Source organism: Bombina bombina, chromosome 1, assembly GCF_027579735.1.
Source record: "Bombina bombina isolate aBomBom1 chromosome 1, aBomBom1.pri, whole genome shotgun sequence".
Classification (NCBI taxonomy): Eukaryota; Metazoa; Chordata; class Amphibia; order Anura; family Bombinatoridae; genus Bombina; species Bombina bombina.
Genome location: NC_069499.1, coordinates 177,599,646 through 177,615,823, shown reverse-complemented (window position 1 = coordinate 177,615,823; position 16,178 = coordinate 177,599,646). Strand labels below are relative to the sequence as shown.

At 42.4% G+C, this 16,178-nt stretch overlaps 1 protein-coding gene across 4 annotated transcripts in view; it reads right to left on the bottom strand.

Annotated features, from left to right (window-relative positions):
* Positions 1-16,178, bottom strand: part of MBIP (MAP3K12 binding inhibitory protein 1) — a 412,911-nt gene that overhangs the window by 119,343 nt on the left and 277,390 nt on the right. For all 4 annotated transcript variants that reach the window (XM_053697736.1, XM_053697734.1, XM_053697733.1 and 1 more), the window contains exon 2: positions 13,530-13,649. In XM_053697736.1, coding sequence (XP_053553711.1) covers positions 13,530-13,628 — 99 coding nt within the window. In that variant the 5' untranslated portion in view covers positions 13,629-13,649. The remainder of the gene's footprint in view (positions 1-13,529; positions 13,650-16,178) is intronic.

Sequence of the window (16,178 nt, the reverse complement as noted above, 5' to 3'; positions counted from 1 at the left end):
ACGTGGGGGTCAGTGGGGGTTAACATCTCCACTGTTAACCCTGGGCCCAAGTTAGGAGTTAGCTGGGGAGGGGGAGATTGGCTTACCTCCTCCTCCTGATACTCCGGTGGCCGTTGGGAAGGGAGGTCGATGCTCTCCGCTTCCTGTGGAACATGCTGCGGCTGGGGAGAGAGACCGGTTGTCTCCTCTCCCTGGAAGGCACACTCCGGCTGGGGAGGGAGGTCGATGCTCTCCCCTCCCTGTAGCTGGGTCTGTCGCTGGGGATCTGGGCCGCCTGCCCAGCATCCCTGTAGGGCCGGTAGAGAGACTGCGGTCCCATCTCCACCTGCCTGCTGGGGGTCCTCCCAGGACCAGTCTATGAGGCCTGCTGCCTCTGGTATCTCTGGCTGGGGAAGGGGACTGGTTGTCTCTTCCCTCTGCACGGTATACTGCCGCTGGGGAGGGAGGTCGCTGCTCTCCTCTCCCTGTAACTCTGGCTGCCGCTGGGAAGGGAGGTCGTTGCTCTCCGCTCCCTGTGACTCACTTTCTCGCTGGAGACCAGGTGTCCAGACCCTCAAACTCCACAGTTGGCGCTCAAAGGCTCGTGCCGCTTCGTTCTCAGTAGCCAATTCCCGGATGAGGCGACTGACTACCTCCTGCGCAGGGTCTGGACCATATCGGACTAGCCGCCTCTTTACCTCTGGAACGAAATCCGCGCCCTCATAGCGACGGATCAGGTTGAGGTGCTCTTCACAGGGTTCTGACCAGTATCTTGTCAGCTCCATGCTGCTGTAGGTAGGGACGCTGCGCAGTGGCTAGCGTTGCCCTCAATAACTTTCCTACGATACCAGTGCTGTTGTGGTGCTGCTCCTTGCGCTAGGACGCCAATCCCACCGCTGCCGCCAAATGTTACGGTTGCCTCCAGGCTGGCTGGAAGTTGGACCGTAGAAAAGGATGCTCCTAGCGCTCACCAAAGGAGCAGCAGCACCGTAGTCAGCAATCCCTGTAGTGATATTAGCTGAAGCTGTCCCCTACAAACATGAGTCAAAGCTGCAAGTTAGAGGGACAGAAAATAGGTCTGATGTCCTGGAGCACACAGCCTCCTTTTTATTGAGGTTACATGCAAAACAGGACACTCTCAGGGGGAGGCATAAAATCCCCCATCACACATTTGATATTAGATAGAGAGACACTCCCTTTGACAGGCCACAACATTTACTTCAGCAGATAACATTACACACAATAAAACAATGCAGTCCACCTTATCAATACTAGTCTGATTAGACAATGGGAAAGTTGATCACTAAACCTAATTAGAGCTAATCCCAGCAGACTTGTATTTAGAATAGGTTTCTTGAAGCTGAACAAAATTTAACTCTTAATGGCACACAATGAAACTGAACCAAGTGGGAGAAAGCCAGGGACAAGTCATTTCACAGGTCTGGGGACATAGTCTTAAAGGGGGCATTGTTCACCAGAGTCACAATATGTCCCCAGACGTTTCCCAAAGGGCCACACACACCCAACAAAAGTCAATATACTCTCAGGGGCACAATCTTCCAGGGGCCATAGTCATGAGGAAGGAGGCTGGCAAATAGGCTTCTCCAAAATCCAGGGAAGCAGGGCAACCTTCCATTTAAAGGGCCAGTCACAAATAGCAGTTTGTAACAACCCTTTTCTAAACCTTCTTGTAGAAAAGACAGTATCCTAGCGATCCTAACCTTACTCCAGGAGTAACCTTTGGATTCGCACCAGTATAGGTATTTCCGCCATATTTTATGGTAAATCCTTCTGGTAACAGGCTTCCTAGCCTGAATTAGGGTATCAATAACCGACTCAGAAAAACCACGTTTTGATAAAATCAAGCGTTCAATTTCCAAGCAGTCAGCTTCAGAGAAGTTAGATTTTGATGTTTGAATGGACCCTGTATCAGAAGGTCCTGTCTTAGAGGTAGAGACCAAGGCGGACAGGATGACATGTCCACTAGATCTGCATACCAAGTCCTGCGTGGCCATGCAGGTGCTATTAGAATTACTGATGCTCTCTCCTGTTTGATTTTGGCAATCAATCGAGGAAGCAGCGGGAAGGGTGGAAACACATAAGCCATCCTGAAGTTCCAAGGTGCTGTTAAAGCATCTATCAGAACTGCTCCCGGATCCCTGGATCTGGACCCGTAGCGAGGAAGTTTGGCGTTCTGGCGAGACGCCATGAGATCTATCTCTGGTTTGCCCCAACGTCGAAGTATTTGGGCAAAGACCTCCGGATGAAGTTCCCACTCCCCCGGATGAAAAGTCTGGCGACTCAAGAAATCCGCCTCCCAGTTCTCCACTCCCGGGATGTGGATTGCTGACAGGTGGCAAGAGTGAGACTCTGCCCAGCGAATTATCTTTGATACTTCCATCATTGCTAGGGAGCTTCTTGTCCCTCCCTGATGGTTGATGTAAGCTACAGTCGTGATGTTGTCCGACTGAAACCTGATGAACCCCCGAGTTGTTAACTGGGGCCAAGCCAGAAGGGCATTGAGCACTGCTCTCAATTCCAGAATGTTTATTGGAAGGAGACTCTCCTCCTGATTCCATAGTCCCTGAGTCTTCAGAGAATTCCAGACAGCGCCCCAACCTAGTAGGCTGGCGTCTGTTGTTACAATTGTCCAGTCTGGCCTGCTGAATGGCATCCCCCTGGACAGGTGTGGCCGATAAAGCCACCATAGAAGAGAATTTCTGGTCTCTTGATTCAGATTCAGAGTAGGGGACAAATCTGAGTAATCCCCATTCCACTGACTTAGCATGCATAATTGCAGCGGTCTGAGGTGTAGGCGTGCAAAAGGTACTATGTCCATTGCCGCTACCATTAAGCCGATCACCTCCATGCATTGAGCTACTGACGGGTGTTGAATGGAATGAAGGACGCGGCATGCATTTTGAAGCTTTGTTAACCTGTCTTCTGTCAGGTAAATCTTCATTTCTACAGAATCTATAAGAGTCCCCAAGAATGGAACTCTTGTGAGAGGAAAGAGAGAACTCTTCTTTTCGTTCACTTTCCATCCATGCGACCTTAGAAATGCCAGAACTAACTCTGTATGAGACTTGGCAGTTTGAAAGCTTGAAGCTTGAATTAGAATGTCGTCTAGGTACGGAGCTACCGCAATCCCTCGCGGTCTTAGTACCGCTAGAAGGGCACCCAGAACCTTTGTGAAGATTCTTGGAGCCGTAGCCAATCCGAATGGAAGAGCTACAAACTGGTAGTGCCTGTCTAAGAAGGCAAACCTTAGATACCGGTGATGATCTTTGTGGATCGGTATGTGAAGGTAAGCATCCTTTAAATCCACTGTGGTCATGTACTGACCCTCTTGGATCATGGGTAAGATTGTCCGAATAGTTTCCATTTTGAACGATGGAACTCTTAGGAATTTGTTTAGAGTCTTTAAATCTAAGATTGGCCTGAAAGTTCCCTCTTTTTTGGGAACCACAAACAGGTTTGAGTAGAACCCTTGTCCTTGTTCCGACCGCGGAACCGGATGGATCACTCCCATTAATAACAGATCTTGTACACAGCGTAGAAACGCTTCTTTCTTTATCTGGTTTGTTGACAACCTTGACAGATGAAATCTCCCTCTTGGGGGAGATAATTTGAAGTCTAGAAGGTATCCCTGCGATATGATCTCTAGAGCCCAGGGATCCTGAACATCTCTTGCCCAGGCCTGGGCGAAGAGAGAGAGTCTGCCCCCCACTAGATCCGGTCCCGGATCGGGGGCTCTCGGTTCATGCTGTCTTTGGGGCAGCAGCAGGTTTCCTGGCCTGCTTGCTCTTGTTCCAGGACTGGTTAGGCTTCCAGCCTTGCCTGTAACGAGCAACAGCTCCTTCCTGTTTTGGTGCAGTGGAGGTTGATGCTGCTCCTGTTTTAAAGTTCCGAAAGGGACGAAAATTAGACTGTCTAGCCTTAGCTTTGGCTTTGTCTTGAGGTAGGGCGTGGCCCTTACCTCCTGTAATGTCAGCGATAATCTCTTTCAATCCGGGCCCAAATAAAGACTGCCCCTTGAAAGGTATATTAAGTAATTTGGACTTAGAAGTAACATCAGCTGACCAGGATTTTAGCCACAGCGCCCTACGTGCCTGTATGGCGAATCCTGAGTTCTTAGCCGTAAGTTTGGTTAAATGTACTACGGCCTCCGAAATGAAGGAATTAGCTAGTTTAAGGACTCTAAGCCTGTCCGTAATGTCGTCTAGCGTAGATGAACTAAGGTTCTCTTCAAGCGACTCAATCCAAAATGCTGCCGCAGCCGTAATCGGCGCGATACATGCAAGGGGTTGTAATATAAAACCTTGTTGAACAAACATTTTCTTAAGGTAACCCTCTAATTTTTTATCCATTGGATCTGAGAAAGCACAGCTATCCTCCACCGGGATAGTGGTACGCTTAGCTAAAGTAGAAACTGCTCCCTCCACCTTGGGGACCGTTTGCCATAAGTCCCGAGTGGTGGCGTCTATTGGAAACATCTTTCTAAATATTGGAGGGGGTGAGAACGGCACACCGGGTCTATCCCACTCCTTAGTAACAATTTCAGTTAGTCTCTTAGGTATAGGAAAAACGTCAGTACTCGCCGGTACCGCAAAGTATTTATCCAACCTACACAGTTTCTCTGGTATTGCAACGGTGTTACAATCGTTGAGAGCTGCTAAGACCTCCCCTAGTAATACACGGAGGTTCTCCAATTTAAATTTAAAATTTGAAATATCTGAATCCAATCTGTTTGGATCAGAACCGTCACCCACAGAATGAAGCTCTCCGTCCTCATGCTCTGCGAGCTGTGACGCAGTATCAGACATGGCCCTAGCATTGTCAGCGCACTCTGTTCTCACCCCAGAGTGATCACGCTTGCCTCTTAATTCTGGTAATTTAGACAAAACTTCAGTCATAACAGTAGCCATATCTTGTAATGTTATCTGTAATGGCCGCCCAGATGTACTAGGCGCCAAAATATCACGCACCTCCCGGGCGGGAGATGCAGGTACTGCCGCGTGAGGCGAGTTAGTCGGCATAACTCTCCCCTCGCTGTTTGGTGAAATTTGTTCACATTGTACAGATTGACTTTTATTTAAAGTAGCATCAATACAGTTAGTACATAAATTTCTATTGGGCTCCACCTTGGCATTGGAACAAATGACACAGATATCTTCCTCTGAGTCAGACATGTTTAACACACTAGCAAAAAAACTTACAACTTGGTTATAATCTTTTTTAGCAAAAAACGTACTGTGCCTCAAAGAGGTACTAACGATTAAATGACAGTTGAAATAGTGAACTGAAAAACAGTTATAGCATCAAACTTTAAAACAACAAAACTTTTAGCAAAGGTTTGTTCCCATTAGTAAAATAACAATAATTAAATTTGACATAAAAAATACAAAGCAACGTTTTTATTCACAGTCACTATAAGAATTCTCACAGCTCTGCTGAGAGAATTTACCTCCCTTCAAAGAAGTTTGAAGACCCCTGAGATCTATCAGAGATGAACCGGATCATGCAGGAAAAATAAAAGTAACTGACTGGTATTTTTTGATGCGTAGCAAAGAGCGCCAAAACGGCCCCTCCCTCTCCCACACAGCAGTGAAGAGAAACGAAACTGTCACAAATAAAGCAAAAAAACTGCCAAGTGGAAAATAATGCCCAAATATTTATTCACACAGTACCTCAGCAATGTAAACGATTCTACATTCCAGCAAAAACGTTTAACATGATAAATAGATATTAAAAAGGATTAGTGACCTTTAACAGAGTAGTTCCGGTGAAATACCATCCCCAGAATACTGAAGTGTATACATACATGTCATTTTAACGGTATGGCAGGATTTTCTCATCAATTCCATTCAGAAAATAAAAACTGCTACATACCTCAATGCAGATTCCTCTGCCCGCTGTCCCCTGATCTGAAGCCTTTACCTCCCTCAGATGGCCGAGAACAGCAATATGATCTTAACTACTCCGGTTAAAATCATAGTAAAAAACTCTGACAGATTCTTCCTCAAACTCTGCCAGAGAAGTAATAACACGCTCCGGTGCTATTTTAAAATAACAAACTTTTGATTGAAGTCATAAAAACTAAGTATAATCACCATAGTCCTCTCACACATCCTATCTAGTCGTTGGGTGCAAGAGAATGACTGGGACTGACGTAGAGGGGAGGAGCTATATGCAGCTCTGCTGGGTGAATCCTCTTGCATTTCCTGTTGGGGAGGAGTTATATCCCAGAAGTAATGATGACCCGTGGACTGATCACACATAACAGAAGAAATCCCATTCCTTGTTCCGCCATTGGAACTGGGTGTATCACTCCCATCTTTAACAGGTCTTCTACACAATGTAAAAATGCCTGTCTCTTTATTTGGTTTGAGGATAAATGAGATATGTGAAACCTTCCCCTTGGGGGTAGTTCCTTGAATTCCAGAAGATAACCCTGAGAAACTATTTCTAGCGTCCAGGGATCCTGAACATCTCTTGCCCAAGCCTGAGCAAAGAGAGAGAGTCTGCCCCCCACTAGATCCGGTCCCGGATCAGGGGCTACTCCTTCATGCTGTTTTGTTAGCAGCAGCAGGTTTCTTGGCCTGCTTACCCTTGTTCCAGCCTTGCATCGGTTTCCAGGCTGGTTTGGTCTGTGAAGCATTACCCTCTTGCTTAGAGGATGCAGAATTAGAGGCCGGTCCGTTCCTGAAATTACGAAAGGAACGAAAATTAGACTTATTCTTGGCTTTGAAAGGCCTATCTTGTGGGAGGGCGTGGCCTTTTCCCCCAGTGATGTCTGAGATAATCTCTTTCAATTCTGGCCCAAAGAGAGTTTTACCCTTGAAGGGGATATTAAGCAATTTTGTCTTGGATGATACATCCGCTGACGAAGACTTTAGCCAAAGCGCTCTGCACGCCACAATTGCAAACCCTGAATTTTTCGCCGCTAATCTAGCTAATTGCAAAGCGGCATCTAAAATAAAAGAATTAGCCAACTTAAGTGCGTGAACTCTGTCCATAACCTCCTCATACGGAGTCTCTCTACTGAGCGACTTTTCTAGTTCCTCGAACCAGAACCACGCTGCTGTAGTGACAGGAACAATGCACGAAATGGGTTGCAGAAGGTAACCTTGCTGTACAAAAATCTTTTTAAGCAAACCCTCCAATTTTTTATCCATAGGATCTTTGAAAGCACAATTATCCTCGATAGGAATAGTAGTGCGCTTGTTTAGAGTAGAAACTGCCCCCTCGACCTTAGGGACTGTCTGCCATAAGTCCTTTCTGGGGTCGACCATAGGAAATAATTTCTTAAATATAGGAGGGGGGACAAAAAGGTATGCCGGGCTTCTCCCACTCCTTATTCACTATGTCCGCCACCCGCTTGGGTATAGGAAAAGCGTCGGGGTGCACCGGAACCTCTAGGAACTTGTCCATCTTGCATAATTTTTCTGGAATGACCAGGTTGTCACAATCATCCAGAGTAGATAACACCTCCTTAAGCAGTGCGCGGAGATGCTCTAATTTAAATTTAAATGTCACAACATCAGGTTCAGCCTGTTGAGAAATTTTTCCTGAATCTGAAATTTCCCCATCTGACAAAACCTCCCTCATGGCCCCTTCAGATTGGTGTGAGGGTATGACAGAGCAATTATCGTCATCGCCCTCTTGCTCTTCAGTGTTTAAAACAGAGCAATCGCGCTTTCTCTGATATGTAGGCATTTTGGATAAAATATTTGCTATGGAGTTATCCATTACTGCCGTCAATTGTTGCATAGTAATAAGCATTGGCGCGCTAGAAGTACTAGGGGCCTCCTGCGTGGGCAAAACTGGTATAGACACAGAAGGAGATGATGTAGAACCATGTCTACTCCCTTCATCTGATGAATCATCTTGGGCAACTTCATTATCGGTGGCAGTACTGTCCTTACTTTGTTTGGACGCTATGGCACACTTATCACACAATCTTGAAGGGGGAGACACATTGGCTTTCATACATATAGAACATAGCTTATCTGAAGGTACAGACATGTTAAACAGGCTTAAACTTGTCAATAAAGCACAAAAACCGTTTTAAAACAAAACCGTTACTGTCTCTTTAAATTTTAAACAGAGCACACTTTATTACTGAATATGTGAAAAAATATGAAGGAATTGTTCAAAATTTACCAAATTTTCACCACAGTGTCTTAAAGCATTCAAAGTATTGCACACCAATTTTCAGAGCTTTAACCCTTAAAATAACGAAACCAGAGCCGGTTACAGTTTTAACCCCTCTACAGTCCCAGCTACAGCCTTTGCTGCGACTTTACCAAACCCAGGGGGGAATACGATACCAAATGAAGCCTTCTAGGAACTTTTCCAACCACTTTCAGATCCTCACACATGCATCTGCATGTCTTGCTCTCAAAAGTAACTGCGCAGTAATGGCGCGAAAATGAGGCTCAGCCTACAACTGGGAAGGCCCTTCCTGACTGGAAAAGGTGTCTAACACAGTGCCTGACGTTAAAAAACGTTCCCCAAGTTTATAAGTGTGAATTACCAGCATAAACATGTATAAAATGCCCAAATAAAGCAATCGATTTTGCCCATAAAAGTGTCTACCAGTTTTATAGCCCATATTAAGCCCTTTATTCTGTTTGAGACTAAGAAAATGGCTTACCGGTCCCCATGAGGGGAAATGACAGCCTTCCAGCATTACACAGTCTTGTTAGAAATATGGCTAGTCATACCTTAAAGGGACAGTATACTGTAAAATAGTTTTTCCCTTAATGTGTTTACAATTGCTTTTTTACCAACTGCAGAGTAAAAAAATGTTTGAAAATTAGCTTTTTAAGGCTTATTTGTGTATATTAAAGCTCTGATTTTGTGTTTTGAAGCCACAACCTAATAAAATGGGTTGAGCTTGTAGGTATAATCAGATCTCATTACTGTATCACATTGTGCACATATACCTGCTTCTTTATCTTATATCTGTCCTTAAAACAATCACCAGTACTTTGAGAGAACAATGGAAAATCAACATTGTATTACCTTATCTCTGCTATATACGACTGGGAGTGTAATTTCTTCTGCTGGCTGTGTTTACAAAGCTTATCTATAGCTGGTACGCGCGGCCACAAACTTTCAGAATAGGTGGGGATACCACATGCTAAATTAACAATTTCAAATGCCAATATAAGGGTAAAGGAGCTACTTGTAAACAATTTAATACACTCCAGCAGGTAAAGTGGATCATTGGGAACAAATTAAAGGGGAGAAAAGTTTTGAGTAAACTGTCCCTTTAAGCAGAAAAGTCTGCTAACTGTTTCCCCCAACTGAAGTTACTTCATCTCAACAGTCCTATGTGGAAACAGCAAACGATTTTAGTTACTGTCTGCTAAAATCATCTTCCTCTCACAAACAGAATTCTTCATCTTTTTCTGTTTCAGAGTAAATAGTACATACCAGCACTATTTTAAAATAACAAACTCTTGATAGTAGAATAAAAAAACTACAACTAAACACCACATACTCTTAACCATCTCCGTGGAGATGTTGCCTGTGCAACGGCAAAGAGAATGACTGGGGTGGGCGGAGCCTAGGAGGGACTGTGTGGCCAGCTTTGCTGGGACTCTTTGCCATTTCCTGTTGGGGAGGAGATATTCCCACAAGTAAGGATGACGCCGTGGACCGGACACACCAATGTTGGAGAAACGCCTACTATTGTTTTTAATCTAGTAAGTGCAACAGTGTGAGTTGCGTGTGTTTTTAGTTAAATAAACCTTCACTTGAATCGTACCCTGGGGGCGCTTCTTTTTTCTTTTCTTTCATGTTTTCTATGCAACAAGTCAAATAAGGATTCCTTTGAATGAACAGAAGCAGCACCAGGAGAAGCCAGCCCTGCACACGGGGAAGAGTGGTTTTACTACACACTATTAAAGTGAATGAACTAAGCGGTCAATATATTTTTGGACACTGTAACAAGGTACTGTTTATAACCCTAAGGGGTAATTGGAACGTCTGAACTTCAGCGGATCATTCTATTGACATATTAACTACTATAGCTCCTTTTACAATTGTGGAGTGGTAAATTAATGGTTCTATATCAATATATTGCCATCATTGTTTTCTAATAAGACAAATACAACATATTCATTATATTTCAAAACATTTATTTTATTGCTGTAATTAATTATTGTTTTTAAACATTTGGGAATATTCCTTTCTATGTTTTAATTAAGAATTAGTCTTTACATATTAAGTATATACAGATATAAGTGGAGTAAAAAATAACAGGCACAGTAAGTTAAGCGCAATATCATCTTGTTTAGCACTCCCATGGTATGTAGGTCTTCTACACAGCATAAGAACGCCTCTCTCTTTGTCTGGTTTGCAGACAATTGAGAAATCTCCCCTTTGGGGGGGGGGGGGGGGGAGTCTTTGAAGTCCAGAAGATATCCCTGGAACCCAATTTCTAAAGCCCAGGAATCGTGAACATCTCTTGCCCAAGCTTGAGCGAAGAGAGAGTCTGCCCCTACTAGATCCGGTCCCGGATCGGGGGATACCCCTTCATGCTGTCTTAGAAGCAGCTGCAGGCTTCTTGGCCTGTTTACCCTTGTTCCAAGCATGGTTAGGTCTCCAGACTGACTTGGATTGGGAAAAATTCCCCTCTTGCTTTGCAGCAGGGGAAGCTGAAGCGGGACCACCCTTGAAGTTCCGAAAGGAACGAAAATTATTTTGTTTGGTCCTCATTTTATTTGTTTTATCCTGAGGGAGGGCATGGCCTTTCCCTCCAGTGATGTCTGAAATAATCTCTTTCAGTTCAGGCCCGAATAGGGTCTTTCCTTTGAAAGGGATGTTCAAAAGTTTAGATTTTGATAACACATCAGCAGACCAGGACTTAAGCCATAACGCCCTGCGTGCTAAAATGGCAAAACCTGAATTCTTTGCTGCTAATTTAGCCAGTTGGAAAGCGGCATCTGTAATGAAAGAATTAGCCAACTTAAGGGCCTTAATTCTATCCATAATATCCTCTAATGGAGTCTCCATCTGAAGAGCCTCTTCTAGAGCCTCGAACCAGAAAGCAGCTGCAGTAGTTACAGGAACAATGCACGCAATAGGTTGGAGAAGAAAACCTTGATGAACAAAAAATTTCTTCAGGAGACTCTCTAATTTTTTATCCTTAGGATCTTTGAAAGCACAACTGTCTTCAATAGGTATAGTTGTACACTTAGCAAGAGTAGAAATAGCTCCCTCCACCTTAGGAACCGTCTGCCACGAGTCCCGCATGGTGTCAGATATGGGAAACATTTTCTTAAAAACAGGAGGGGGAGCGAACGGAATACCTGGTCTATACCACTCCTTAGTAACAATATTCACAATCCTCTTAGGGACTGGAAAAACATCAGTGTAAACAGGAACCTCTAAGTATTTGTCCATTTTACACAATTTCTCTGGGACCACTATAGGGTCACAATCATCTAGAGTCGCTAATACCTCCCTGAGCAATAAGCGGAGGTGTTCAAGCTTAAATTTAAAGGCCGTCATATCAGAATCTGTCTGAGGCAGCGTCTTTTCTGAATCAGAAATTTCTCCCTCAGATAACAAATCCCTTACCCCTACTTCAGAACATTGTGAGGGTATATCGGATACAGCTACTAAAGCGTCAGAAGGCTCAGCATTTGTTCTTAACCCAGAGCTGTCACGCTTTCCTTGTAAACCAGGCAGTTTAGATAAAACCTCTGTGAGGGTTGTATTCATAACTGTGGCCATGTTTTGTAAAGTAAATGAATTTGACGCACTAGAGGTACTTGGCGTCACTTGTGCGGGCGTTACTAGTTGTGACACTTGGGGAGAGCTAGATGGCAAACCCTCATTTCCTTCTGTCTGAGAATCATCTATTGCTATATTTTTAAGTGCTAAAATATGCTCTTTATAATTTATAGACATATCAGTGCAAGTGGGACACATTCTAAGAGGGGGTTCCACAATGGCTTCTAAACACATTGAACAAGGATTTTCCTTGATGTCAGACATGTTAAACAGGCTAGTAATGAAACAAGCAAGCTTGGAAAACACTTTAATCAAAGCAAATAATACTTAGAAAAAAACGGTACTGTGCCTTTAAGAGAAAAAAAGATGCAAACTCTGCAAAACAGTGTAAAAAAGCAGTAAACTTTACAAAATTTTTACAGTAGCATCATAAAGCCTTAGTAATTTTGCACAGCTAGACAAACGATTAACCCCTTAATGTAAAAACCGGATTGACAAAACGTCAAAAAACGGTAAAAAAACGTTCAGCACCTTGCCACAGCTCTGCTGTGGCGCCTACCTGCCCTTTAGGAAAGATTTGTGGGGGAAAAAAAACTTCTTTAAGCCCTCAAACACAGCAGGACCCTCTGGAGATCATTGGGAATAATTTAAAGGGGAGAAAGTTTTTGGGTGAATTGTCCCTTTAAACAAGCCACAATGACCCCTTAAAGTCCCTCAAAAAACGTTATGTTTGCAATAAAAAAACGTTTTTTCCCATCAATGTCACCAGTAACTAATGAGCCCTTTATGCAAGCTGGGATTCCTACTGAGTGTCTGAATACAGCTTACCCTTCCCTCATGGGGATATTGCCAGCCTTTTCTAGAATTATCACAGTCTGTCTAGAAAAAAAATAGACTGAACATACCTCAATGCAGCTTAGCATGCAAACCGTTCCCCCAACTGAAGTTTTCCTGTACTCTTCAGCCCTTCTGAGAACAGCAGTGGATCTTAGTTACAAAGTGCTAAGATCATCATCCTCCTTGCAGAAATCTTCATCCCTTTTCTGCCAGAGAGTGAATAGTACACACCGATACCATTTAAAATAACAAACTTTTGCTTGAGAAAATAAAAACTAACATTTTTGTCACCACACTCACTTTACCCTTCCTAGTACTTAGAGTAGACAAAGAGAATGACTGGGGGTGGAGCTAAGGGAGGAGCTATATAGACAGCTCTGCTGTGGGTGCTCTCTTTGCCACTTCCTGTAAGGAAGGAGAATATCCCACAAGTATGGATGAATCAGTGGACTCGATACATCTTACAAGAGAAGGATATTTCAATGGTCTCATATCCCTTTAAATACTCCAGCTCCTCAGAGCACCAGTGGGGTTTGTATCATGTTAGCAATGATGCATATTGAGTCATTACCAGATGATACAAGCACCTTAGGCTCTCTGAGCAAGTGCTGTGTTACAAATTCTGGTGCATAGAGCATTCTTAAGTGCATTCTTGAAACAGCTACAACTTTTACTCAAAGCATATTTGCTAATACATGTATACTGCAAAAATGCTTTTATCAAAAATGGAAATGCACCCTTTAAATAAGGATTTTATGTCCCTAAAAGAGTTTGGGGATAAAATATCTAGTAAATAATTAAAGCACAGAGTAAGTTAATTTGTGTATTTCTTGAACGTTACTAATAGTAAAGGTGAATGGTCTTAGGTTGTACATTTTGACTATGATGTAGTGATTATCAAAGCCAACAAAAAAGTTACAAAATTAAACTACAAAATAGTTATTGGAGAGGTCCAGTGTTACCTGCAAGTCAGAGATGTGCTGCTGAAGAACAGAACATAGGAATGATGGCTGCAAGTCTGGCAGGCATTGGAAGTTGTTCCAGTCACTGGAAAAACACATTGCATCCTCAGGCAGTTTAAGCTATAGCAAACAAAGAAAGATATATTATTCTATCATTGTATCAACAGTACACAAAAATAAATAGTAATGTACGTAGGCAGTGCAAGGAAATAACCACTACGGTAAATAATAACATTAGCAAGAATCAGAAATCGGAATATTAAAAAAAAGACAATTCCTTTTTAGGAGCAGTACAATACGTCTTACGGGAGATGTGGTATTTGTATGCAACTAGTTTTGTTTTTTTTTGTTTTTTTCATTCTGTGACATGATTTTTACAATAAAAGAAAGGCATAGGCCAGAAAACTAACTGGAGTTAGTGCACATGTCTCCTAGCAACCACTTAAAGGGGACAGGAATGGACCCTGCAAAAAAGGTTAAACTAAAACGAAAACGTAAAATCCTTTTCAAATAATGGATAATACAAATTGCAATGCTTGACCCACTGCATAGTGAATTTTTTATTACAACAGTGAAACAGACGGTTTTATATCCCTTGAAGTACGTAAAACACTGTGCTTCATTAAAGGGACAGCAAAATTAAAAATTAAATTGTCATTGTTCTAAAGAGGGGCAGTCACTAATGGTTTTCCTTTGAGTAAGAACTTATAGGGACACTAAAGTCTATATTAAATGTTTATAATTCAGATAGAGCATGCACTTTTAAAAGACTTTCTTATTTACTTCCAATTTCAAAAATTGTACGCAATCTTTTTTATATGCACCTTCAGCAACACCAGATCCTAATGAGCATGTGCAAGAGTTTACCGTATATGCGTATACGTGTCTGTTAGCGGCTGATTACAGTCACGTGATACACCGGGAGGCAAATTGAAGTTAATTTTGAAATTAGTCAGAAAAAACTACTGCTCATTTGTAATTCAGAGTAACTGCTATTGCATTTTCTTTTTGTTATGTACTTGTTGTATTTGATAGTCCTCTAAAACAGGTATTATCATACACACATCAGTATTTTACCTAGGACCTTTTTATTGGGTGTACTAACAGGCTGATTTTACTGACCACACGGCTAAAACGTTAACCAATTTTAAAGGGACAGTTCACACAAAATGATCCATTTTTACTGACTGTAGTGTATTAAATTGTTTAGAAGTAGCTTCTTTACCCCTATTTTTGGCATTTGAAATAGCTGATTTAACTTTTGGTATTCCCACCTATACTGAAAGTTTCTTTACTGGAGTCTAGGCTATTGAATAGCCCAAGTAAACACATCAATCAGTTGACGAAATTATACTCTCATAAAAGGTGCAGTATAGTTAAGTAGAAAAATGATAATTTTCCATTGTTCTCTCTAATTATGGAGCTTTGGTTTTCTTTTTTTGATAAAAAAAGCAAGTGTGTGTACCTGAAACTTAACCCATTGTAATAGGCTGTGGTTTAAAAGCACAAAACCAGCTACTTCATATACACAAATAAAGCTGAAAATGCAATTTCTCATACATTTATACTCTGCAGCTGGTATAAGAAGTCCTTGAAAATACATTAATATAAAATTGGAAATTAACAACAAAATAAGCAATTTCTATATCTTGGCCCATACCCTGGGTAATACTTACTAGTGGGACCCCCTCTCCAGAGGGGCGTGGACAGAGCTATCCACTCCCCTCGTTTACTAAAAAAGATCCAGTGGAAAACCACTTCTTCCTCCTTCTAGAGATGTCCAGCCAAAACAGGTGAACCAGACAAAGGGAGGGAGCCTGGTAAGTATCACCATGGGTATGGGCCAAGATATAGAAATTGCTTATATTTTGTTGTTAATTTCCAATTATCTTGGCCCCCTGGTAATACTTACCAGTGAGAGAATACAGAACAATAATTAAAGAAAGGGTGGGAAATAAATGCACCATACACAGAAAAAGAAAAAATACAAAATGTTTATTCTTTAACAACTGAAGATAATATTTTACGGCCAATCTTGGCAGCAACTGACTGACGAACACCCAGCCTATATTGAGAAATGAAGGTGTTATAAGATTTCCAAACTGCGCCTTAACAGATTTTTTCAGGAGAAGCGTCAGCCTGAAGTGCCTAAGAAGTTGATACAGCCCTTGTGGAATGAGCCTTAAGCCCTTCAGGTAGCTGTCCCCCTTTTTCTTTATAGGCTCTTGAAATAGCCTGCACAATACAGCGAGAAATTGTCGTTCGTTATGGAGCTTGATGCCGACGTGGACCTTTAGGAACAATGAATAATTTTTCAGTCTTATGAATATCTTGAGTCCTTGAGACATAAATATGAAGACATGGACCACATTCAAACGATACAATGGTTTGCTTTGAGAATCTGAGCATTTAGGGCAAAATGAAGGAAGAACAATGTCCTGGTGTTTATGGAAGCCGGATACCACTTTTGGAAGGAATTCAGGAACAGTACGAAGTACTACCCTATCTTGATGAAACATAATGTTAGTGTCTATAACTGACAAAGCTTGTAATTCAGATACTCGACAAGCTGATGTGATGGCCACTGGAAAAATGGTTTTCAAGGTGAGAAACCATTAGGAAACTGCACATAAAGGTTCAAAAGGGAGA